Below are 27,985 nucleotides of genomic sequence, written 5' to 3' on the forward strand. Positions count from 1 at the left end.
TTTACATTTCGATCCCAGTTCCAACATTTATTTTAGCCATCTCTCCTTTATGATCATGCCTATCCTGTCCAGTTTGGATTCTAATTCTAGTAATTTCTAACCAGTGCTGTGCTTTATCTAATTAATTTCAAAAGGTACATAATATTAGGTCAGGCTGTTCTATCTACTATTCCAACACACCTTCCACTGTCCAACACTCACTGACAGCTGACAGAATGCTGCAGAGCTCTTCCAAGATTCAGCTTTTATTCACAATCACCCACTGCCCTCTGTAGTGAGAGCAAGGCGATACCAGTTTCCCAATCTGTAGGGCTTCAGAACCCAGCTGCTTTCCTCCCATATCCTCTGCACAGAAGGGGAACACTGTGGGCCAAAACCATTAGTTCTCATTTTTTCTTTCACTTGTATTCTGAGGCTCACTGGGGTACCACCTGTCACCTAGTTTTGCAATGACTTTGGTTATACTTGATATTCCTTCTGTTACTTATGGGGAAATTTTAAAACTATTCTGTTGGTAGCATTTTCCTTCAGTTTAAACTGTTAAGATTTCTATTGTACAAGAGATTTTCAAAACACTTTTATCATCATATGAAACTATAATTAGAAACCTGCTGTATAAAAGTGCTTTTTATATACTATCTCATTTAATCCTGAATCGGCCTAGTGAATGAAATTCTATTGTTTACATCCTTTTACAAATAGGGTCCAAGCTCATGGCACACAACGGGCAGATAAGTGGTTCAAACCTCAAGTCATCTTGCTTTTGAGTACCTCCTCATCAGTTTATCAAACACTTCAAATTATCAACATCGTCAGCAAAACTTATATTTGGACTTTACTACTTATAAATACCTATTCAAAAATCTAATAAAAACAAGTATTACAGGTCAAACCTAAAACTGGAGGTGATAAATTTTCCTTCTATTACTCTTCAAAAGTACAACACGAGGAGATGGGAGAGGCTGGCTAAGAGGGATGGTGATGCATTTCTGAACTTTGTGTTTCTCCTCTTACTGTGTCACTACTGCTAGAGAACAGATTACATGTGAAACGCTGCTTGTAATTTATTTTAGTAATAAATATCTTCTTAGACGCAACTATTTAGGAAAAGCTAGAAAGAGTTTTCCATACTTCAAAACAACTCAATCTTTTTTGGTTGATATGTTTCTATAAAACACAAACATTCACTGGTCCATAAAGTGTCATATGGAACCTTGCCTCTTAAGAGTATATTACAGTTATTCTGCCATTAGTATTTCTTTACCAGTAAATTACACAAGGAGTTTGAAAATATAAATTACTTTTATGTTATAAATCTTCTATTTATTAATAATCAATTTTCTTACCTCCTAACAATTGACAGCAACTCAGGAAAAACACTGGCTCCCAAGATACACCTAGAACATTTTCATACATGCTGTTTCAGGTCTTAATGTTCAAGAGATAACTCAGTTTGAGACAGGTTTGTTTTCCTTTGCTTAGATTTAAACAGAAGCAACTGGAATAACTTGTGGAAGGATAACAATTGTTGGAAAGCTTTTCACTCCACCACTGGAAGATTTATTTCTAATAAGGATTTAGTTGGTTTATTAATTTTGGGGCCAAGGATCGAAGCCAGAGAGCCCAGGGCCTTGTGCACATCAGGCAGTGAGCTGGACTCCCAGCATTGTTTTATTTGACTTTGCAAACTCAATTCTAAAACTAAGGATGTCCATAAGTGATGTATTATTTTTAATCATATGCCGGGTTTTCCTTTACAAGTATTTTTATTTAAGAAATGTCTCTTTAGTTTAGGAAATAATGAAAATGCTATTATCTACCTAGTGACACTAATAATTTAGATTTTACCATGATGTCTGTAATTAATAATACAACTTTTATTATTAGTGAGGCTAACACACCTATTTCTTCTACTGAAGGCATTTCTTCTTGTCAATAAGTCATGGATGTGATTTATTGACAAGTGATTGCTAACAAAGGATTTTTACACCAGCTTCTTTTGGTTGTCAGTTTACAGAACTGAGGCAGTAAAACAAGACAATGAATAAGTGAAACCAGTTTATCCCCTCTAGATGGATATATTTCCCTCCCACTTAGCCAAAAATATAAAAATATAAATGACTATGTATACTTCAGTAGTTCTGTTTGTATTTAAAGATTTATCAAACTTGAAAACATTAGAAAATTATTTACAGGTTGAGTATCACTATCCAAATTGCTTGGAACCAAAAGTAATGTTTCAGATTTTAGATTCTGCTTTCAGATTTTGGAATACATACACACCTTGTGGATGGGACCCAAGACTAACCACAGAGTGCACTTACTTGATACACATTATTCAGTAGTTTCAAGTAGTTTTATACGCTATTTACATTGTCCCTGAAATTCATGTTGCACGAAATGATAGAATTTTCCAATTGTGTCTTACTGTCAGTCAAAAAATTTAGATTCTGGAGCATTTTGAATAATGGATTTTATTATTTTTGTTGCTGCTGTTTTCGTTTTGTTTTTTCAGGACAGGGTCTCACTATGTAGTGCTGGCTAGCCTGAAACTTACTATGTAGACCAGGCTGGCCTTGAACTCACAGAGATCTACCTCCCTCTGCCTCCTGAGTTCTGACCTTAAAGGTGTGTGCCACTCACTGTGCCTGGTCCAGATATTGAACTTTGGATTAAGGATGCTCAACCTGGTAGATGGGAGATAAAGCTGCTAACTATAGTAGCTACAAAATATTGAGGAAAAAAAAAAAAAAAAAAAAAAAAAGAAAAGAAAAGAAAAAAGAAGCATCCAATCAACTAAAAAGAACTCAGTTATAACTGTATAATTTACAGTGTCATGAACCTCAAAAGAATAGAACACCAAGTATCTTTTTACTAGATAGCAAAGATTATTTCCTCCCTTGCCCCTGACAAAAGGCATCCAAATGATTTTGGATTAAAATGAAACACAACAGGTGCTCACCCAAGGGACCTCTTATAAAGACACACAACATAGAACCTTCTCATTCATAATTTACACAGTTCAATGTCTTCTCCCTCAATTATGTAGTACTCTCTCTTTAGAAAAATATAGAATTAGTTAAGCCTATTTTTTTCTTACTATGAACTTTTAATTTCATCTGTATAGGTTACACAAGTCTATGTTGGCACATCTTAAGAATAACACAAAATGTTATTCTTGAAGAAAATTGAGACCATCTATTTTTAAAGAATAATCCCAGATACTTAATTCAATAAAGCAAATCTTACCATCAGCAGTAGAGATTTTTAAGTGATCACTAAATGCTCACCTGAAGATTATCAATGCCACATGAAGTGTAAACTTGAATATTTATGTCCATTTTGTAAGCCAGAACTTGTACTGAAGAGTTTTAAGAATATGACCTACATATATATAGTAAATCTGCCCCAAGAAACTTCTCAAAAACATAGTATAAACATTTAAGAACCACAACAGAGTCCTGCTGAGGTCCAAACTTCAACAAGAATTTTCGTGAAATCCAGTACAGTGGTCAAGGCTCAAGACCACATCCTGCAGTGTTAGCAGTACAAGCTTTGACTTAAGACTACTCCTTAGAAAAGAGCACACTTGGTTACACATGGCTTTTAACCTTGAGCTACAGTTATGCTACAAGCCCATTCATCCCCAGGGTCACTCAAGTGGAAATGTGGACACTCTCCGGGCACTCTTCAGAGTCCTTGGTCTTCCAGCTTTGATGAAGATCTCGGAGGCGCTCAGAAGTCCGTGTGCTTACATTCAGAGCAGGATGAACCTTACAGATCCCACTCTCCTCCATTAGAGACAGGCCGCAGATCCCGAAGTATGCGTGCAAAGCATCTGAAAAGACATTTAGATCCATTATCAGCATTCTCACTTGCATACACTGCAAAGTGTCCATACAACTAATCACTACATTTAAAAAATTAGAAAATACTACTTTTTGAAAGAACTAGTCTCAATTTCAAGCATTACTTTAAAAAGTCAATCAAAATCACGTACTGTATTACTGAAATTACTATAGAGGTGTTAGTATTCAGGCATCTTTATTGGCCTGCCCTCAGGGTTCTGACAGGATACTCCCTCAGCTGCAGCCACTAAGAGCACTATATTTCCTTTTAAAGGGGCTCTGCCCATCTCCCAACTTTCTCTCTCAGCTTCCCTGCTTGTCTCTGTCTCCACCATCCCCCTCTTTACTCTTCTGCTTTTCCTGTGTCCAGAGACTGGTCCCCACTCTCCTCCCCCTCCTTTTCCCATTCCCTTTCCCCTAATAAAATGCCCCTCCACGTGAGCTCTGTTGCATGGTGTCTTTCTCTCTGCCACTTTTTAAATTACAACAAGAGGAATGTATCACATGACTTTCTTGCCTATGATCTCTAAGGCCCTGAATGCCTTCTGCTGACTACAGAATAGAAAAAAATAATTTATATTTTAAATGAAAAATTTTCTTTCATTTTCAATTTTGTTTTTATGGTGTTAAGTACACCCAGGGCCTACCAAATGGTCAGTATACACTTTATCACCAAGCTATAACCAGAGTCCTAGAAAGTTTCCTGAAAATGAAAACATAAACAGCAGCAACACCTGCTCTCTCACCTGAGCTTTGTCCCTACAGCTCCTAAGTATACACTATCGCTGTGTGGGGTAAACAGAGTGGAGAGTCCACCTGGAGAGCTGTGCCATTTCTGCCCTGACAGTCCTCACAGACTCACTTTCTACATGCTATAGTAACGACCCTTATGCCCTACCTAACCTCACTAGCCCCCATTTCCATGGAGCCACACCCTCTGCTTCATGAAAACACATGACTTCTGCCTGCCTGAGAACCTTATACAGACCTCGAAGTGCTCAGAACTCTGCAGTTACAGGAACACTACAAAAAAGTTTCATAGCAACCAAGAACACTTTTCTATTTTTGAAATGGCCAGTATTTAAGATCCGAAGAGCTATTAAAGTTCAGAATACCTTACCAGGTCTAACTCTGCCACAAGCTAAATGGCTCATGTTCCTCTAATTTTCAGAGTAAAAAAATTAAAATTTCCCTTTTTTGTTTTTTTTTTTTTTTACAGTTACTCTAATATTACAAGGTGAACAAAATAGCATTAACCTTGTTTAGAAATCAGAAAACTTTCAAGGGGAAAGAAAAGGTAGAGGAAGGGGCTGGAAAGACAGCTCAGCAATTCAAGAGTTGCAACACCCACAGACCACAGCCATCTGTGCCTCCAATTCCAGGGGCTCTGACACCCTTTTCTGGCATCTGCAGGTGCTGCAAGCACATGGTGCACAGACAAAAATACAGGCAAAATATTCCACACACATAAAGGTAGACAGCAAGGAAAATTAACACAAATTGAGAATAATATAAATTTGATCTTGTGTAAAATCTTAATCTCTCCATATTAAGATTTTTTTCCTCAAAAGAAGTTTTTGTGAAAGTCAGAAATTAGTACTTAATTTCAAACTTCAAGTCATTAAAACAAAACTACCCAAACAATCCAAAACCCAAAGCCCTCATCTGTAGACAGTGATACACTTCCTTTAATAAGGCAAAAGTATTCTCCAAAAAAACAATAAAGGTCCTGATGCCAAATCTGCTACCAATTTTACTAAAAGCAAGTTAAGGCATTCATCTGATGGTTCTCCTAAAGGCTTGCTAAGCAGGCCCTGCCCTCAAACCATCTGTGTGACAGTGTGAAGGTTCCAGGGAGGCAAGTCTCTAAGTCATCAACACACCCACGTGTGGATACAAACACTAAACTTAGCAACTGATCTCTCTAGAAGAAAGCTTCATGGAACATAGAACTGGGAAGCTAGGTCCACACCTTGAAGCCAGCATTTGGAAGGCAAAGGCAGGAGGCTCAAGAGTAACCTGGGCTGCAGGTTTTTGAGATCTTGTCTCAAAAACCTAAAGCCAACTGAACAAAAAGCCCATAAAATAAAACTCCATGATACCAGAAGTAATTGGTATTTCAAATAAATGAGATGCTTTCCAAAAGATTGCGTTTCTTATTTTCATTATCTGTTAAAACGTTTTGAGGCTGATAAAAAAAAAAAAAAAAAAAAAGTGGAACTAGGACCAAAACAATCGCCAGATTTCTTAAGACATTAAACATATTTCCAGCTATGTATTAACACACAATTCCCAAAACTAGTATTTTGCTTTGGAAATCGATCTGTGTAAACATATGTTGTGCATGCCTTTGAAGCAGCCCACATTTTTCTCTAAGAAAGCATGTTTTACGTTAAAAGGGGAGGGGACAGGGGTAATTGCTCCTTTTATTTTAAGCACAAAAATATGACTTCCTGAGCCTCTTCTGTACATTTTGCCTCAAGCACACATTGCATGCACAGAAGCTCCATAGAGATAAGCAGAAGAGCACTTCCCAATGCTACGATAAGCAAGGCCACGATTCTATGACTGCTGCAATGGCCATGCCTTGCAGCTAGGTGCATGTCTATAGCTAATCCTCCAATAATATGCTACTCAACCATGCCAGTGCTCTCAATTACTTTAGCAACAATTTTTATAGACAAGCTGCAGCAGGCTCATTTTGCTAGAGTAAAACATAAGTGGGGTGAGTAAAAACTGGGAAGGATGCTAAGGAGGGGTGCTAATTTTTCAGTGCCAGTTATATGGTCTGTGGCTATTTAGTTACTGCATTTTAGCTAAAAACATGAGAAGTCAGAAATTTAGGTACTTGTCTAAAGAAATTAACCAAACCCACAATAGTGGCCTTTCATCCCAACACTTGGGAATCAGAGGCAGGGATCTCTGTATATTTGAAAATATCTTGATCAGTGAATTTCAGGCCATGTGGGGCTACACAGTAAGACCCTATCTTAAAAAAAAAAAAAAAAAAACAAACAAACAAACAAAAAAAACTTGCCATAATACGGAAGATAATATAAGGCATGTTCATTGACACATATCACCATGTACCCTCCTTTCTCCCCAACCTGACAGTCTATTCTGCTTTATGTCATATGCATATGAATGACCTTCTATGTCTACATAAAGTCATGGATCCCAAATGAGGGAAAACAGGGACAGGTAAGTCTGAGTCTGCTGCATTCTGATTACTGCAAGAATCTCCAGTTACATCCATTTTCTACAAACAACGTAATCTCATTCTGAATAAACTCCATTGGGTACATATACCACATTCTTTACCCATTCATCTGCTGATTGAAACCTAAGCTGGGTCAATAACTTAGCTATTGAGGACACATGGCTACTGAAGGCTCTCTGTAGTATGTTACCTTACAGTTCTTTGGGTATACATCCAGCATTAGTACAGCTGGGTCATATGATAGATTGATTTTTAGTCTCATCTCCATAGTGGCTGGAATAATTTATGTTCTCACCGGCAGTATTTAAGGACTCTTGTTATCTGTTATAATAACAGCCATTCTGACTAAGGCGAGAGGGAATCTGAATGTAGTTTTACATTTCCCCAATGACTAACGATGCTGAACCTTTTATTTCCTCATATTTTCATTGGCCGTTTGAACTTTCATTTTTTGAAAACTGTCTGTTCATTCATCTTTTTTATTCATGAGCTGAGTTGTTTGGGATTTTGGTATTTAGATTTCTAAGTTCTTTATGTATGCCAGATATTAATTCTCTTTCAGAAGTATAGCTAGTGAAGATATTTTCCCATTCTGTAGGCTCTCTTTGATATTCTGTTTCCTCTGTTGTACAGAAAGATTTTAAATTCATGAAATCTTGTCAATTGTTGGCATTATTTCCTTGTTGTAGGTAAGAATTTAAAACTCTACTAACATTGGAGAAAGTCCCTGGTTTTAGCAAAAATGCACAGCCTTTATCATGTGGGGTTATATCTCTTTTATTCCTTATTTCTTCAGGGCTTTTATCACAAAGCAACGTTATACTGTGCCAAAATCTTTGCTGCATGTACTGAGATGATCATGTGACATCTATCTTTGAGTCTTAATTATGGGATGTAATATATTTATAGATGTGTGTTGAACTGTCCTTGCATTCCTAGAATGAAGTCTATTTGCTCAAGGTAAACAAATGCTGTGGAAAGCAGGGTTTCATGTATGACAGGCCGGCCTCAAACTCAATGTATATCCAAAGATGACCTTGAACTTCTGATTCTCCTGTGTTCACTTTTTATGAGATGCAATTATATGCATACATCATCACATATGGTTGATATAGTGCTAGAGATCAAATCCAGGGCTGCATACACGCTAAGCATTCTAGTAACTAGCTATACCCAGACCCTTGAGCAGTATTTTTAAATGTGTTGTTGAATTTGGTTTTGTTGAATTTTTTTTTTTTTTTAAGCTTAGAAGTCATTCTTGTTTCCCTCAGGACTCAAATGTCCTGGTTAGCTTTATCAACTTTAAATAATCTAGAATCACTTGTGAACAAGGAACCTCAACTGAAAAATCATCTTGTTCAAGCTGTCCTGTTGCCATGTTTATGGGTAATTGTCTTGAGTGCTGACAGATGTAGAAGGGCCCCACCCACTGGCAGGCAATCCTGGGCTGTATAAGAAAGTTAGCTTGGCCAGAGGTGGTGGTGCATGCCTTTAATCCTAGCACTTGGGAAACAGAGGCAGGCATTGGGTTCGAGGCCAGCCTGATCTACAGAATGTGTTCCAGAACTGCCAAGGCTGCACAGTGAAACCCTATGTCAAAAAACAAAGCTAGCAAGCTAACTAGCTAGCCTGAATGGAAGAAAGTACCAGGCAGAGAGTGAGCCAGTAAGCAAGTGTCCCTTAACTGACTTCTCTCAATGATGGATTGTAACCTAGTTGCTTTTGGTCAAAGTTTTAATACAGCAACAAAAAAGCAATTTAGAATGCCATTAGCTCAAGTCACAGCTAATGACCCTGAAGTCACAGCTAATAATCCTGATGTTTTACATGAGTCAAATAACTCATAGTTTTGAACAGGACCCATTCAGAACATCTGCCTTACTTTTACACATGAAATAAAACATTTGTAAGGATTGGGGGTATAGGGAATGCAAACTATACTAATATCTCGACAATTTGCCCTTCCTTTATAATACCCATACCTTAAACATGTCTCAAATATCTTCATGATTTTTATTTTGTGTGTGGGTATGATAGGTTTATGAGTGTACATGTAGAGGTCAAAAGACGACATATGGGGTTGGTTCTCCCTTCCTATCATGTTGGTTCTGGGTAACGAACCTAGATCACCAAGTCTGGCAGCTGGCCTATTTACCAACTGAGCCATTTCACCTACCTTCAGACATAAGCTTTTACAAAATGTATTATTTACTGTAACATTTTTCTATCAATTACAATTTCTGAAGAAGACATACACTTACCAAGTCTACTCAACAAGTAAAACCTATGCTGCTTTAGGTTTAAGCCAAATGTAATTACCTGGATGACTGTCTGGCCATTTGGCAAATCCCCCCACAAGGCGATCCTGAGTTGATAAGATGTAATTCCTGTTCTTCTCAAAGTTAGTGTACTGGAAAATTTTCAGAAGCTAAAAACAAAATGACAAAAATTAACAGGTACAAAACTTCTTATTGGCTTGTTACTGATCATTCGGATAGACTTTTCTTTAGCTTAGACTCTCAGAGCAAATCTCTGGTGACTTGAGCACTTATATTAGCCAACTATGGTTATCTTTTACTTTCTTACCAAGCTCATTAGCAAGAAGGTGTAATACTGTCAAAATATGATTTCTACCCAGGCATACCTACAGATTCAGTAGATACATACTAAAATTATACACACACACACACTGAGAGACTGAGAGAGAGAGAGAGAGAGAGAGAGAGAGAGGAACATAATTCAGTCATAAAAAGGAAATGGATGGCTCCTAACATGCTATGGAAAATAAGGAAGAAACAGAAGAACACATGTTGCATGATTGCATTTACATGAGTGTGATGACTTACAACAACAGAATCTAGAGTCAACTGGTGGCAAATCTCTGGGCCTGTCTGTGTCTGTGAGGAACTATCAAGATTAGGTTAACTAAGATAGAATTCCCCCCCAAAATTCTGGGCACATATCTCCCCAGGCTAAGATCTTGGACTGCATAAACAGGACAGCCAAATGAGCATCAGCCCTCACTGCTATTTCCTGACCGAGGACAACTGTGACCAGCCACTCCCTGATCCTGTGGCCAGGCCCTCCCTTATGCCCAGAACTTTAAGCCTAATCCAATCTTTCCTTATGAAGTTGCTTTGGTCAGTTACTATAACAATACAATGAGATACTCAGAAATGACACATGAAGACAGCTCATAGAACGGTGACTACAGGAGGCTAGGGGGAGAGGACAGTGAGAGACTCCTGACAGGACCAGAGGCCATGTATACAATAGCAGTGGTGGTTACATATTATTTTGGATACTATTATTACTAGTAGATTATATACAAATGGTTAAAGTGCTAGACATACTAAGCTAGTATAGCTCACACAATGAAAGAAAATTCCACAGAATTTTGTAACAGAACAACCAGCTTGACAACTCAGAGCCCTCTGACCAAAAGGAGAGAGAGCTTGGTATTGGTGTGATGCAACAGGAAAAACCAACATCACTTAGTGTGACTTAGTATGGAAAGCAATTTTGACTCATTTTTTAAGATATGGTATTGATACTGGGGTGCTGTTTTCTTAAGTTATTTTCATTTAGAAAACATATTTAAGAATTTGCAGAAAACAAAATAAAACAAAATACTATCTTGAAGACAACACAGTGACTGGGAGGAGTATATCTGAAATGGGTGAAGGAGAGCTGCTTTGAGATGACCACTACTGAAGCATGATGATGCATGCGAGTTCATTACACTATACACTCTACTTTTAGTATGTCTGGAATTTTCATGACTAAAAAAAAATACATTTTTAAAACTGTGTTAGAAGTAAACAGATAGGCTATTGCCTTCATCTTAAACCAGTCTCTTTTCAGATTCCTTTCAACCACACACGAGGGAGAAAACAGGACATTACACACATGATGAACACAAATTCTTGTTATAGTCAGAACATCTCACAGGGTGGTTTTTCAGGAAGAAGGCATTTCAAGATGCAAACAATGGAGATAACAGCTTAGTGACTTTATGTAGCAAGTCCAATCAATGAAATACAGAAGTTTTAGGCAAAACAAACAATAGAAAAGAAAGAAAAAGTTTAAATGGATTTCTAGCAAATATCCCTCAATTATCTTTTTAAATTAACTCCCTGTTTCTGGGTATGAATTCCAGAATAATCCCTGTTCTACAGACTCTAGTCAGTTTTTTTTTTTTTTTTTTTTTTTTTTTTAAACAAGATGTCTGGCCTTATGCATATGTAACAAGTCCTACACAAATTTTAAGCGAGTTTAACTATCAAGGGCTTAAGTGCCTCATTTCCATGGCTTCTCTTACCTTTAGAGTTGCTCCCACCCAGAATGAGTAACAGGTGTCCACAGGCTTATTAGGCCTTCCATGGTATCCATTCTGCTGCCTCATTATACACCACCTCTTTATCCTGTTGAGCTCTTTTTCTGAAAATACTTCTTCCAGTTTACCCATCAGGCACAGTGATGCAATGCCACAAAAGGTGGATCCTCCTGATGATTAAAACACAAACTGTAAACCTCTGCTCAGGGGTCTATGGGCCCAAGAGAGTAGTATAAAATATTGGGAGAATAGGAATGGTTCTGTTAGCCTATAAGACAGTGAAAATAAACTTTAAGAAAAAACTCAAAACACTAAACAGCACAGTCTCCCATGTCAACTGACAAAACAGAATAATATTTAAAGTTGTAAAGGACGTTATATTTTTGGGCTAGGACCAAGAGCAAGGACACTGTTCCAAATTATACAAATGACACCAGAACAAAACCCCAAGTCTTGCTTTTAAGTTCCTTTATGTCCACAGGTTCTGCATTCAAGGGGGCGGGGGGGGGGGGGAGACTGAGAATTTAAACCATTTGAAAAGCAAATGGCTTCTATACAGACTTTCTTCTTGTCACTCCCTGCCCAATACAGAAAAACAGTGTTTACATGGGGCTAGGCATTATTGATGTAATTTTTCAAAAGCAGCACTTGAGAGAAAGATGCCATTCAACAGAGTTCACGTGTAGGGTTTTTTTTTAATTAGGGGAAAGGGAATGAAAAAAGAGGGGAGAGGAAGGGGGAAGACCAGCCTCTGGAGACAGGGCAGCAGAAGGGTAAAGAGAGGCAGAGAAGAGGAAGGAGAGAAGGAGAGGAGAGACAAAGAAGGAGAAAGAGAAGGGGAAAGGGAGAGGGAAGGAGAGGAGGGAGGTGGGCAGGGCCCTGTTAAAAGGGAACGTAGTGAATGTGTACAGGTGGTGCTCTCAGGGCTGCAGCAGAGGGCGTACCCTGTCAGAACTCCAAGGGCAGACCAGTACAGATGCCTGAATACTCATAATTAAATCCAAGATATTTAATTATCTTGGCAGGAGTAGTAACATACGTTCTACACAGATTAAACTCACTGTTCCAGAATGGCTTTGTTAGTTTTATGAATTCTACAAGCATTCATGTTTGGCAGTGATTGGGAAGAATCTGTCCTCTCAAACATGGAACTTAAGGTAGATAACAAGCATGTAGCCAGAGGTAAACATGGAAACAAATACACAGACATATAAATAGGCACACTTTATACTTAAGCATCATACCAAGGGAAAAAAAGAACAAAAGATAAGGAGAAATAAGTTCACAAGAGTTCGGTGTTCAAAGGAAATTAAAGCCAAAGATTTAACATTTCTGTTCTGGATTAAAAAGTAGACATAATTAAAAAGAATCACAGAATCAAATTAATTTATCTGAGCTTCCTATTAGGACTCTTGAGAGACAAAAATAATTTCAGCTATAGCAAACTCAGACAGCTCAATTCTTGCAGAACATATTAAAACTATACCTCAAAGTGGTCTGCTCCTGGTAAGTTAGTGAGATGATGTGAGCAGTATACTTGATAATCAAGGTCACCATTTGCCTGGTCAGTCTCTCTGCTTACATACACAGACCAAGCCAAGGACAGAAATGAGACAATAGACTTAGAAAAAAGAAAATCCCCCAAACCCAACCCAATATTACATATTCAAACTGAGGAGTAAGGAATACACACACATGCAAAAGCCAGAATACCATTAAGTGGAAACAGAGAGTTCAAACTCAACTTTCCAAGCCAGGGATGCAAAGTGCCACAGAGGACAATTTATCCAACACACACCAGTGGCACAAGCATGATGGAAGTGGGCTCAGGAGGGATGGAAAGACTCATCCACAGCCTAATACATACACAGTGACAAAGAAAGTAGAATAAAGCCAGCATTACAGAACAGAGAGCTTGTTCAGGGCTGGGTGGGGGACAAATGACAGTTCCACCTAACAAGTTACACTGGAACAATGAGAGGTAAGACTCAAACAAAAGGGATCCAAGCAGAAGCAGGCACAGTGGATCACAGGCCCTAAAGAAAAAAGAGAATCAGCAAAGAGGCCGTGGGTGCGAGCAAGCGAGTTCTAGTGATCTGTCTGTCTACAGCTCAGTAAGGGCTCTTAGAGTGAGGACTCTGGGGCCTGAGAACAGGCAGGCAGTGCTATTCTGTCACTCTACTCCATAGAGACTCCCCTCCATTTGTGAGCAGTGTAATGGCTAATTCTAATAGTCAATCTGATAGGATTTGATTTAGGTTTCTGCTTATGTTAGCTGAGGTGGGAAGACCCACTCTAGTGAGAACGCCATTCCACAGTACCATTCATCTCCCTGCTTCCTACCTGCAGGAGTGACTGGATGTCTCCATCTCCCACCATGACTTCTCCATGTGACTATGCCCGTTACTGAGAATCAAAACAAACCCCTCCTTCCACAGCTGTTTGGCAGGCATTTTGTCCTAGAATTAATCAACTAGCACAGGTAGGTAAAGGCATATTCCTGTCACAGGTCCTTCTTGTAATTTTCATAGCAGTTTGGCCTTTCTCACTGAACCTATCCCTTACAAAGAAGCCTGGTAACAGAGGCCTGGCAACCCAATTAAATGAGATAATATGCAAATTATCAAATGATAGCTACCACAGAGCAGTAGCTAAATTATTTTAATAAGTTTAACCTTAATGCGCAGATCTGAGATTACAAATTGGTGACATGAGTTTGACAAGATAATTAAAAATAAACATTCAAAATGTAGGATTGCTGGCTACTTTGGAAACTCAGTAAATATGACAGTAAGTTACTCCATATTCCCACACAGTGCTAACAGGTAAATCATGGTAGCCATGTATGTGATGCATGTAAAGTTACAAAGACAAAATCCTCAACATAGAATCACTCTACTCCAAAGAAGCATTCGACCTATAAAGTTGACCATGCATGTCTAAAAGAGTTTAGGGAAACTTTCCTTCCCATCATCCAATCAATAAATAGTCTCTCCCTCACTCCCTGACTACAATTCCCAGTACTGCCTGACTGGGAAAGCAGACTTGATTTCACAGTTCCTGACCTCTTTGCTGACTAGTCTTGAAATAGAGCTTTCTTTTTGCACACTCATGTCACAGAATTGGCTCTTAGGCATCATGGGAAGTGAATCTTGTTTGGTATCTCTATCGCGAGCTACCCCTATAACTATCTGTGTAACTCAGGCATAGACCAGAACCATGGTGTCATATTGTAATAGGGGGTTCAGAGAAAAAGTCAAGACAATATTCTATACAGAGGACAAAACTTCTCTTTTGTTGACGGGGAAACACTTTAGGAGATCTAGGAGGCATGGTCACATAGATGGTGGTGTTAGGGCCAAAGCCCTGCTCCAATCACGTTAGCAGATGGATGGAGGCAGCATGTGAACACAGCATAGCATACACAGTGATGAGAAACCTCAAGTTCACCTGGAGTCTCCAGCATCTGGGCTCACTTCGAAAAGAAGAATGGAAGCTTGATTACTTCTGAACTGAGATTTTGATTTGGAGGGTGCATATTTTTGATGTGCTAACAAACTTACTGGCTACCACCTCACTATTCTAGTGCTGCCCAAAGAGAGGGGAAATGTGAGACTGGTTCAACGGAAAAATGTCTTGTGATTATCACTAAGTATAATTATATTATGGAAGGTACATAAAAAATTTCATGTTCAATATCTCTCTTTGCTTTAGGCTTTCAATTGTTAAACCAAAGAAAATAACCTGCTGTTTTCTAATAGCCTAAGAGACAATACCAAGATCTATTCATGCAGCTAACATTTTAACAGATTACTAGAAATCTCTCAGATTTGAAAACTCTCTTAAAGATTAGTGATTTAAGAGGCCCCAAATAGGTAAGCACAGCAGTGTCAAAGATAGATGTGGGAAAGTGACAAAGACAGTCATTCTACAGCAAAGATTCAGTCTGAGACTTTTTTGTGCAGAAGATACCACGTGCTATTTTAAAACTACACAATCATTTAAGAAATCTTACCATGAGATTCAAGTCCTGCTCCCTGTGCCAGCCCATTGTCATAGGACTGAAAAAGAAAAACAGTTTAGTTTAATGGAGAAATAATAATAATAATAAGTAAGTTGCCAAAACAAAGCTAACTGTTTTGATCTCTTTTATATCTGCTACACAAGGTGCTTTCTCCAGAAAAGTACAAGTGGACATTCTGCAGTCTCCATTCGTCTCTTGTTTAGCAGGCTGAACCATCAAGGGCTCTTCTTACAGAGGCGCACCTGGGCGTACACAGGGCCCCGCTGCACACGCAGCTGCCGTCAGTGACAGTCTCCAATCCCAAGCCTCACACTCTTCCATGTGAGCAGACGTGAATGAAGACACAAGGACTTCATGCCTGCTCAACTTCAGGCATAAATAAATCTATTCTGAGACACTTTCGGCTCACTGAGGATGACAGCCACCTACATTTCAAGAACCTCATATATCCTCCAAAATCAAAACAGTAAGATCAATAAAATTTCTACAACTCAAACTTTGCAGAGCTTCAGATTACTTGCCTACAGAAACAGAACCAAATCTCAGCCAACTAGCTCTGATAACCACTTACAAAGACCAATGGTAATTTGTGAAGAATTCTGAGGGAGAAGGAGGAGGGGAGCTACTGCTCGGTGTAAGACTGACCTAAAGTCACAGTCTAAGAGGAAGATCATCCTAAGGGTAAAATTACAGGCAGTATTGACTTTGCTCAGCCCCAGGCATACGTGTCCCAGTTACCACAGTTCAAATAATCATAAAAAGATTCAAATCATTATAAATACAGTCCACTGTGTAATACACAAGCTCTTTAGTCCACAAATCTTACAGAAGAAACTGTTCAACCTGATCATGACCAATCATACCTTCTTCTCTAAACTTTGGTAATAAGTACTTACTGCCTCCCTTCAATTAACAAAGTTATTTATTATCCCTGTGGGCTGTTAGTGCTGTTCTAATAAAGATGGCCATACTAGCAGCCAGAAAGAATGTGCAAGTCAAGTTGGCAGTGCTCAAAGGGTATGACTTCTGGACAAGAAAGGTAAAAATGGCTGAGATGGGCCATTTAAGCATCAGGTAATAAAAGATAATTCAAGAGAAGAATTTAGAGGCCTGAGAAACAAAAGACTTCCTTTCTGCTAGGAAAACTACTGAATATAACACATTTCCCCCACCTCCAAATCACTCAAAGAAATCATTCTTTGTTCCAATGAAGAAAGATAACCTCGGGCTAGAGAGATAGCTCTGTGCTTAAGAGCACTTACTGCTCTTGGAGAGGACCCGGGTTCAGTTCCTACCACCCACATGGTGGCTGACAACCATTTGTAACTCTAATTCTGGGGGATTTGTTAGTTCTTCTGACCTCTGTGGGCTCCCACACACACATAATATACACACATACATTCAGACAGACACACAAATATTTTTTTAAAAAAGAAAAATGGGCAACCTTGAGCTCTATAAATACTTTTAAGAAAAAAATTACTAAGTGAAATATGTTAGATGAAAACACAGTAAATGAAATGAAAATACTACTTTTCAGTGTATGAAAACCAGTGTGTATAAACAAGAAACAGCCACAAAGACAGAAGGAAATTAGGAACTTTAACCCAGCAAACAAAACACAACTGCACTTCCTCCAACACCGAGAATATGAAAAGGAAATTAGGTACTAAAAACAGCTGAGGAAATAGCTCAGTCTGTAAAGTACTTGTGTACCAGAACCTGAGTTTGGACCTCAGAACCCACATAAAAGCCAGGCTAAGTGGCAGATGCCTGTAACCACAATGCTGGAGTAGGTAATGCCAAGACAGGATCCTTAAACTGGCTGGTACCTAACCTAACCAATGAACTTTAGGTTCAGTGACAGAATATTAGCATACAAAGGCAGAGAGCTACTGAGGAAGAATGTCCAACATCTACTTCCGCCCTCACACATGTACACACACCAAAACCAATAAGTACATACATCACACACACACACACACAGAGAGAGAGAGAGAGAGAGAGAGAGAGAGAGAGAGAGAATATTGACTAACTATAGGAAGGAATAACATGTTAAATGGTTTAAAGAAAAAAAGTAAGAGATTAGCTAGTTGTATAGAGATTAGCCAGTTGTGGTGATGCACACCTTTCCCAGTACTGAGGAGACAGAGGCTGGCAAATCTCTTTGTCAGCTACTATGTAGCCTGGTCTAGGACAGTTCTAGGACAGTCAGGGTTGCAGAGAAACTCTGTCTCAAAAAGACAAACAAAACTCCAACAAAACAAAACAACAACAGAAGGAACTACCTCCTAAAGAACAATTACTTAAAATAAAAACACAAAAAGGGAAACAGAGAGGCTGGAGAGATGGTTCAGTGGTTAAGAGCATAGACTGCTCTTGGAGACAACACCCAAGTTGAGTCCCCAGCACCCATATCGGGAGGCTCCCAACCATCTGTAACTCCAGCTCCAGGATCCAACTCCTTAGATCTCTATAGTCACCTGGCACTTCTGTGCACATAACCCTTCCCCACCCAACACACACACAAAATTAAAAATAATAAATCTTTCTCTGAGGAAAAAAAAAAAAAGGGAAACCAAATGAGGGCAGAAAACCACAATTAAGAACACAAAAGTGATATGTGAGGTTAAAGTGGAGCAGACAAGGGGCTCAGTGGTAGAGTGTGCTTGCTTAGCATGCACTGGCCCTGGGCTTGGTCTTAAACACTACTTTGGTCACCCTCAAAAGATGTAAAAATGCCAGGGAGAAAGTGGCTGAAATGAAAAACCAGCAGGTAACACACACAAAATTGAAATACAGAAAGCCAATAAGCAAAGCAGGGCTGGTGACCCAGTCATTGGTAGAAGTGCTTACCTACCATGAAAAAAGATCTAGGTCCCAACACTGGAGGTGGGTACATGAGTATGATAGGATAAAGACAAAGAAAAGAAAAAGGAATTTTAAAGAAGAATGACATTCTATTGGTAAGGCTATGTGAAAAAGGAACTCTCCTGTGGGGGTTGGAATACAAATTGGCTCATCTTACTGAATACACTGTAAGGATAGTGAGCTGGGCAGTAACAAGAGTACTACTCACAGCCTGGTCCGTGTGGTCCATCTTTTGGGGATTAGAAAACAAAATATAGCTAATAAAATTACATATGCACTTTTGGGTGTTAGAAAACAAAATATAACTAATAAAATTACATATGCACTTTGGGGAGTTAGAAAACAAAATATAGCTAATAAAATTGCATATGCACTTGGCTTTTGACGAAGTAATTTACCTAAAGATATAGCAGTAATATGCAAAAATATGCAGAAGGTTATCAATAACAGCTCTATTTGTAAGTTGAAACAAAAAAGACACTCTTAATATAGAACAGTTGTAAATAAAGAATTTTAGAAGAGACCTGTTACATCCTCACATTTAAGAAACATAAAACTGTAAGAAAAAATGAGGAAAACTCATGATTTTTTTCAAGGCATATCATTCATATTACAACAATAAAAAAGCAAATTACCAGAAAAGGTAACTGCAGCATGTTATATCTTGGTTAAACAAATACGTGTTTGCGTCTATGTGAGACAGTTATAACATGTTAGACATAATTATGATCTGGCTATGGTTTTCATTTGGATAGTGAGTATTATATAAAGATATATGATGTGTGTTAAATTGAGCACAGGTAGACTTGTGATGGCTATTCTTGGTTGTCAACTTGACTAAACTCCAATTAACTAAAACCCACACAGCTGCGCACACATGAGGTTTTTTTTGTTGTGTGTGTGTGTGTGTGTGTGTGTGTGTGTGTGTGTGTGTGTGTATTTGAATTGGATTATTTGAAGTAAGAAGATCCTCCCTAAATTTGGATCACTTGAGACCAGAAGGCCAACCCTAAATCTGGGTCACACCTCCTGGTGGCAGCCCACAAAAAGGGACATGAAAGAAGGAAGCTTTCGCTTTTTGCCTGCTTGCCCTCACCCTCACTGGTAAGTGTATCCTGTTGCTAAGGCAATACTTCACTGGTATTAAAATCTACTTCTTTGGGATTCCAAAGTAGACTGATGACTGCCTGTGACATCTAGTTTCATAAGCACTGAACAATTACCAGACTCATGGCCTTCTATCAGGAGACATCCATTGCTGGACTAGCCAGAACACAGCCTATGTAAGCCACTCTAATAAACTCCCACTTGATATACATATACGTATAATATAGACTACGGTACCAGAAGAGGGCTATTGTTTTAACAAAGAGAAATAAAAGGCATATGGATATTCTCATCAAACAATACTACAGGACAGAAAAGTAAAAGTTGAAACAGAAATACCGCACACCAGAAAGCAAGGAAGCCTTTAAAGAATGAAGGGAGCCTTTAAAGAATGAAGGGAGCATGCCAACTAACCCTGCCTGAAAAGGTTGCCACGGACCGAAGCTGGAACAACCCAAGCATCAAATCAAAACATAATGTTTCTAGTTCCAACCTTGATAAAAAAAACCTTTCACTAAAAGCAATTTAGGGTTCTGTTTCAGATTATAATTCATCACTGAGGAAGCCAGGGCAGGAACTCAAGCATGGACTTGAAGCAGACACTCTGGGGGAACGCTGCTTGCTGGCTCAGAGGTTCATGCTCTGGCTTTAGTAGCAGCTCAGGCCCATATGCCCAGGGTATGGGGCTGCCTACAATGGCCTGGGTCCTGGCACATCAATTAACAATAAGACAATCTCTCACAGACACACACCCACAGGCAATCCCGCAATGGAGATTCTTTGGTCAGATGACTCTAGGCTGTGTCGAGTTGACACTTAAAGCTAACTAGGACAATATGATACTGAAAGACTACATTCCACTGAATAAAATAAGAATCTACAGCCTATAGTATAAATATCTATTTGCAGTGTAAATAAAGAAATGAAGGCTTTTTTTATAATGGAATTTCCACTTATTATAGGATAGGTACTAGTGTAGGAAAACCATATACACTACAACATGAATGAATAAAAGGTTATGATATACAGGCTACTTACTCCTCACATATTTATTTGTCCATAAACTACTGAATAATGACAAAAAAAAAAACAATAGTTTTACAGGGAAAACTAGCACGCACCACCTTATCCATGAGAGCAGAAACAGGACAAATTAATGTTTATCACCCAACCCCTAACATGTTACTTTCCTTCTCCCTTCCTTTTACACTCCACATTCTTACTCTTTCCTCCTCTCCCTTGAATTCTCAGCCATCTTTTTGTCTCAGCCTCCTGATAGCTCAATTATAGAAATGAGATCAGCTCTTGGCTCTTTTCCCCTTAAAACTCTTCAAGGTCTTTTCCTCTTGCAGTCACAAGCTTTTAAACTCTGTATCATACATTCAATAAAATCTATGCATAAGGCACTCAGGAGGTAGGGGTATTTCTGTGAGCTGAAGGCCAGCCAGGGCTACATAGTGAGACCCTATCTCAAAACAAACAAACAAAACCAACAACAAAAATAGAACAGAAGAAAACATCAATGCATAGTTCAATTCCACTCCTCTACAAGCTCTGACATTCCACTGTGAGAAGGTAACAGATCTGCTAGAGGTTGGATTAATTAGCCTTTATAAGCTGCAAAACTGTCATCTGTAAACTGTGAACCCTCATGGTTGGAAAGTGATAAGCCTGGAGAGCACTCTGCTGCTTAAGTTTATCCAGAAGATGCAGGAACAAAGGGCGAGTGATCAATCCTGGCTGTGTCTAAGCTCCCCTTACCACTGCTAGAATAAAATGTACTGTGAAAGAAAAATGTTTCTAAACTTAGATTAGAAAATAGATGGAAGGACTAACTTTTAATGGTCAACATGCTCTTTCAGATTATTTCCATATGATGTTCTGAAAAACAATCTGCCAAAAATAAACAAAAACAAAAAACAAAACAAAAAAAAAACAACTATCTTAAGAATCTTATTTTTAAATCTTGATGAAGAGAAGAGGCATACACTACACTACACTACAGCTGCCAACTGGTCCAGTTGTATCAACATAACTCACCATACTTCTTCTGATGTAGCTGATGGCTTTCTTCATATCCATGCCTGACCAGTTGTTGAGCATATAGCAAATACAGGAGGCACAGTACACGAACCTCATGTCATTCTCACTGCCTTCAGGAACAGCACAAAAACTGAAAGCCAAGGATGTGAAGCTGCATTAAGATCATTTACCTCCAGCACAGACATATGCCCTGGGTCTTTACCCACAGAAACATCTATAGCTGACTGTACTCCCACCACATTCTACAGGCAGAAAATGGCCCAAATCATTTATGCTCATGAGTTGTCACTAACCAGACACTACTATTCAGACTGAGCTGTTTACTCCCAAAAAGGGCAGCAGAAAAAGTACCAAGTAAAACCTCACATATATTATTTAGTAGTAAGAAACTGCTAACCCATGTTTTATTATGTGAAACTTCTCCTCACTGTACATATAATTATTAGTTGATCTATTATATTGAGTTTCATTACACATTTAGGTTCAAAGAGGTAACACTGTGTTCCTTTCCTCTGTATGGCAACACCGGATTCCCAAATGTCCATTCATTACATCTATAGTAATTTTTCCCTCATCAAAAGCAGGGTTCTGAAAACACAGACAAGAAAATAAGGGTCACAGTGTGGAGAGCAGGGATGTAACAGCAGCAGACCCGTCCACAAGGTCTTTTGATTGGAGGTCATGGCTACTACTGCATCGTATGAACAACTTAACAACTGTTGGTGACTTAAACTCTTACATAAGCCACCAAGTACCTGTGAGCATTAACTATGTTCCTCACTGAACTAGAAAGCAAGCCACTTCGCTTTGAACATATTTAACATGCATCCCTTTCTCTCCCATCAGTACTTTCAAGGATATTCAAACTAAAATAGCTTATTTCAAATTATTTGTTTCATCCAGAAGGTAAAGAGAAAGTTCTACTAGAAAGTGAGCTTTATTTTTGTTCATATAAAATGTGATACTTTTTTCATTATGCACTAACTATGCATACAAACATTATATGGTTCTTTCCCATTGTGTAACTGGGGGTCTAACCCAGAACCTTCACACAGTAATTATGCACTAACTCTTGAGCTATATTCCCAGTCCTGGATGGTGCTATTAAGAGAATATGGTCCTCTAATACATCAGGTTTTTAGTTCCAAATAGTTTTTACTTAAATATAAGAGAACAATGAAAAGTTCCTACCTCCCATCTTCAAGCTGAAGTGCTCTCAAGCCTGCTAAGCAAGCTTCTTTATCTACTCGGCTTAAGTCATCTCCAAGAATAATTAAGCATGAAAGGCCAGTGTAGGTCATCGCTATGTGTCCACTATCATAAGGATGAGCTGTTCCAGGATTCTAAATCCAAAATTGATACTATGTCAAGTTAATTGAAATTTTATTTCACAAATGAGGTATCAATGAGGGTTTAGTAAACATTCCTTATAACAATTTGTATAGCTATCTACCTGAGGGGAGGGGAACCCTCAATTTTTACTTCTCAATGTCATCTTACAAGCTACATAATTTTCAAAATCTTATATTCCTCCAACTTATGGAAGTAGTTATGACTTTTGAATAAACCACATATTTGAAACTTTCTACTTAGTTCAAGCCCATAATTTGTAAAAAGTATGTCTTATAAAGTTAGAAACGTATTCAATACTTTAAACCAAAAAATTTATAAAAAGAAGTAAAATTTGGGCTGAGAATACCACTCAGTATTAGAGTGCTTGCCTAGTGTATATTGAGGCTGTGGGTTTAATTCCCAGAACTGCCAAAAAAATTTAAAATGACAAAAAAAACGTTATAAGGTAAAAATCTAAATTAAATACCATAGTATTCACCAATAACCTATCATTTTACTGTCACTTCAACATCTAATAAACATTAGCATTCAGAACATAAGAAGTAAATGTAAGGACTTGAACTGTGTAATATGAAGCAAGGTCACACAATCTCAGAAATAAACCACATTTAAGCTTAATCTATGGAATCTAGCCAATAAGGTTTGTACATGTGTGTTAAAAAGGGTTAGCAAGTTAATCCCACAATTTTTTTGCACAATGACCTGTGCTTCCTCACAGAGCAAATCTGCATGACACCTAATACCCTTTAACTCTGAAGCCACTGCCACCCACTGGTCCACCCCACACAATTCTTTTATATAGTCTCACTAACACCAAACCGATCTTCATCTTAACACCTCTTGACTATTCTATTTCACGCTTATAATGGACTTCTTGGAATGCCTACAGCAGGTCTCAGTTTTCAGCATTTAAACCAAACACCTGCTATGTTAAAAAAAAAATGGCAGGGAATCCAAACATGAATTAAATGTGAACTTTGACCTTAAAGTGATGAAGAGATTTCTGCGCACATAACTGCAATACAGAGCGGTAACTCAAGTGGTCATGAAGGAGATACAGCACTACACAGATTTAAACAGGGACTCCTTCCTGCAGAGCAGAAGCCTCCTACGGCCTATCTCAGGTTCTCAGGTGCTGGGGATCACAGATAGGAGCTCTCAGGTACCTCGCTTGTGAGACCTCCTTTTTAAAAAGCAATGAACAGGGGCAGGAATATGGCTCAGTTGGTAGTGCCTAGTGTACTTGAAGCCCTGAGTTCCACACTGTACAGCATGGTGAAAGGGAAAAACAAAAACAACCTTTCTCCACTTCCCAGTATAAAAACACCTTGGCATTTTCGTGAACAAGTAGAACCTGCAGCGCTTGCTCTGGGCCTGCTTCTTTGAAGAAAAAGCTCCTCTACTCTTCATTAGCCCTTTGTACACTGGCACGGGCTGGTCCAAAAATCTCTGCTCAAAATGCTGGGGAAGCTCAGCTTCCTGCTACAAAAGTCATTAACCCAGAGAACATCTCACTCTCCTGAGGAACAAGAGTCCAACATTGAATCCTGGAACACAGGGAAGTTCACCGGCTTCACAGAAAGTACCTGAGCATTGTGTTTTCAGTTTCTCCAGGAATGACTAATAACATCTACATACACAGAATAATAAGAGATAATTGGTGGTAATAATATAAATTTCTGCATATACATGTGCCATAAAAAAACTTCTAGAAAGGGGGTAAAGACTTCACTTAAGACAGTTTTGCTTAAATTTAGCATATTGAACCTAGAAGCTTAGTTCTTCCTAAATGTCTTCATCTGCTTTCTCACTAAGATCTCTTGCCCATGTTCCACTAACCTTTGATGGATTGAATGGAATGCCCAGATATGAAGAGCCTCGGAAACCACAGCGATTTAGATTTGATCCTAGAAAACAAAGTGTGTGCTTATTTAAATACACTATCTCTGTACAGAATACAAAGCAGTTTAACCATACAATCATTCAGATTTTAGTACCACAGCTCCATTTTCTCTGTCTGCACATTTGGTGCATGCAGGTGAGAATGCACATGTCTGTGTGCACGTGCAGAGACCAGAAGAGGACACTAGGAGTCTTCCTCTACTGCTCCTCACCTGATTATTTCGAGACAGAGTCTCACTGAACCAGAAACTCACTGTTTCAGCTAGGCTGGCTAGCCTCCACCCTCCAACAGCTGGGGTACAGGCCTGCACACCTATGCCAAGTTTTTATGTGGGTGCTAGGAGCTGAACTCAAGTCGTCTTGTTTTCACGCAAGTCCTCTTGTACATTAAGGCCCATGGTTTCCATTTCTATACAAGATAGTGTTGAAGGCTCATCAGAAAACAGGCCCAGAGGTTAAATGACGTGTTGGAAGTAAAAGGTCACACAGCAGGCTCTAGAATCCATCTGACTCATTGCTTGATACATGAGCAAGCTAAAGATGTAAACTGTTCTATCACCTTAGAGAGAACGTATATACATATTTCAGTCTTAAAACTGTGTTGTGGGTGCCTGGCTTTGAAGCACACTTGGTCTCTTCTATCTCTAGGTTTTCATTTTTCCAGATATGTATGGGATGTAAGTTAAGAACTTAAAAAATACATCTGTAATTATGGGCTTAATGGCTGTTAGAAAATCAGTATGATAGATGTAAAAGACAAGAATGTATTAGCACACCAGAGTTGCCGGCTAATGATAACTCAAGATGGCTTAAAAGTGGACTTTGATGCCATGGACTTTCATTTTATAACATCACCATTCATGTCTCTAAACCAAGCAATCAATCACCTTGCTCAGTCTTTGTTTTCTTGAAACACTCAGTGGTAGCTTATAAATCTTTGTAGAAATGAGAAACTACTCAGTTGAAAACTTCCCACTAATCATTTCTCTCTATTGGCAGTACTAAAGGAGGCAGTAAATTCAACACATGTGTCCTATTTTTGGTAAGACCGAAGTTAGTAAGCCACTTAGGGTTTGTTAAAGAGAAACCACACCATACCCTTTGTCTAAGTGACTATCCATCCCAGAATGTACTTCAGGACCTTCATGGGCAAGGTCATATGCACAGAAGTATCCAGTGCAACATGAAGGTGAAAGTTTAGAAGGGACAGAAACGTCTAACAGGCTTCAGATACCATGCTGTGTCTACCGAAGGGAACAGTATGTTAACTTTTCAAAGTAATTATTAGTAAAACTAAGTAATAACATGGAAACCTGTATCTGAACAAGAGAAAACAAAGGCTACAAAGCATGTATATGATGTTTTAATTAGGCAAACGGTATATGCTTAACAACCTGCATGGAATAAACAAAATAGCAGCTGTGTGGGATGAGAAGGACCAGGAAGACTTCATCTTCTATGAGTCACTGTCAACAAGCAACCACCACAACAGTAGGACCTTACGACACATCTTTATCATCTTGCTACGTCAGGTGATCAGAAGGCCAACACAAGACCCAAGAGCTGCAATCAAAGCCTTCCAGCACAACCTTACTTACTGGAGGCTCTAGAGGAATGGTCGGCCTTCCAGCTCAGTCACATTGTTGGTAGATGTGGCTGAAGTCTCAGTTTTACTGCTGGCTATTAGCTAGGAGCTCCCCTTGGTTCCTAAAGCCTCTCTTACGGTTTCTTACACAGGAAACTCTTAGCAGAGAGCAGCTATCATTCAAATTATTTTCAAGATTAGTGTCCCTCTGGGCTTTCTCTTCTGTTCTTTCATGACATTGTCTGACTGACTTTGTGTTCATGTAACTACTGATATGCACATACATACACACACACACATATATACGTGTGTGTGTGTGTGTGTGTGTGTGTATATGTCTACACATAGAGAGACACACACAGGGAGATTATGTGTATGTGGGAGAGACCTATGGATACACTGCATTTTAACTTCAGGTGATTAATATAACCTTAACTATCATTCACAAAGTGCTACAGCAGTGCCCAATGTCTGACTGAAAAATGAGTAAACAAGACTCTTTGGGACAGTTCAGTAGGATTCCACACACCCTTTCACCTTTGTCCTTTCATCATGGCTTTGTTTTAATCGGTGTCAAAAGTGTCTTTCCCTACATGATCTGAACTGAACATCAGCTTCCTCTTTTCCTCCCCTTTTAAAGATCTCCTTCCAAGCTACCAACTTGATAATTTGCTATAAAAATCTGATTCCAGTTCCACTTCTGACCGAGAGAAAGCTCTATGCACATTTTGAGTGTAGGTCTATCCCCTTATGAGAAAGTTCTTGAGTCCCCTGATAACTTCGGACAATCCAGTTAGGTGTTTCACATATAGTCTGAGTTGAAAGAAAACGCTTCTGAGTAAAATGTCACTTCCTTAGACACACAGAATACACACCTGCTTCTCAGTTTTAGCCAGGTTAAACTCCTGAGAGACACAGCAAGAAAACTGATGCTCCAAATCCTGTATCGCTGGGTGCTTTAGCATGGACACAAGGAACCAAACTCAAACTCATGACTTTCTTCATCCTAGTACTTATGCTCTACGTGCAAATAACAATTTGTCTATTAGTTTCTCCTGTCGGTCTGTCTGCCTGTCTGAGAAAGTCTCATGTAGCTCAGGATGGCCTCAAACTGTTGTACAGCCAAGGCTTTGAGCTCAGATTCTCCCATCTCTGCCCCCGGATGATGAGGCCATAAGCATGCAGTTTCATGCCCAGCTGAAGTTTCTACTTTCTAACCAGAACAGTAGCATACTGTAAGCAGGGTGCTGCAGGGTTCTTATAAGGGATAAAGGATATATTCCAGTTATAGCAGTGACCACGGATTAATGAACAGTAACTATTTAAAATTGGCCAATTAAATATTATCAAAGAAGAAATGAAGGGCCCCCCCCCACAATATTTTTTAAAGGAAAATATCATCAAAGTAAAAAGTATCCTTTCTTCTTTTCCCAATAGGACAAGACACTGTCACCATGAAAATCTATTTAGTCTTTGGAGACAGTCACAACACAGGGAAGACAATGCAGTATTTCTGTCCTCTTCTGAACTGCCTGTGACGTATGAAACTGGACTTTAAAAAATAGTGTCAGTGTAAACAACAGATCAAAGGAAGTTCTTATTTCTCATGGCACATTTACTAACATTAAACCTAGAGCCCAAGAAAGATGATTTATTCATCAAACTGGTTTATCAGCCACACACTTAAATACCAATG

At 38.8% G+C, this 27,985-nt stretch overlaps 1 protein-coding gene across 1 annotated transcript in view; it reads right to left on the bottom strand.

Annotated features, from left to right (window-relative positions):
* Nucleotides 1–1,303: 1,303 nt before the first annotated feature.
* The window catches only part of Pggt1b (protein geranylgeranyltransferase type I subunit beta), a 39,659-nt gene continuing 12,977 nt past the window's right edge, over nucleotides 1,304–27,985 (bottom strand). The window contains exons 3-9 of the mRNA XM_051200800.1: nucleotides 24,642–24,709; nucleotides 22,641–22,792; nucleotides 21,447–21,579; nucleotides 15,420–15,465; nucleotides 11,390–11,574; nucleotides 9,388–9,496; nucleotides 1,304–3,838 (exon numbers count right to left, since the gene is read on the bottom strand). Coding sequence (XP_051056757.1) covers nucleotides 3,657–3,838; nucleotides 9,388–9,496; nucleotides 11,390–11,574; nucleotides 15,420–15,465; nucleotides 21,447–21,579; nucleotides 22,641–22,792; nucleotides 24,642–24,709 — 875 coding nt within the window. The 3' untranslated portion in view covers nucleotides 1,304–3,656. The remainder of the gene's footprint in view (nucleotides 3,839–9,387; nucleotides 9,497–11,389; nucleotides 11,575–15,419; nucleotides 15,466–21,446; nucleotides 21,580–22,640; nucleotides 22,793–24,641; nucleotides 24,710–27,985) is intronic.

Source organism: Phodopus roborovskii, unplaced genomic scaffold (genome assembly GCF_943737965.1).
Source record: "Phodopus roborovskii unplaced genomic scaffold, PHOROB, whole genome shotgun sequence".
Lineage (NCBI taxonomy): Eukaryota > Metazoa > Chordata > Mammalia > Rodentia > Cricetidae > Phodopus > Phodopus roborovskii.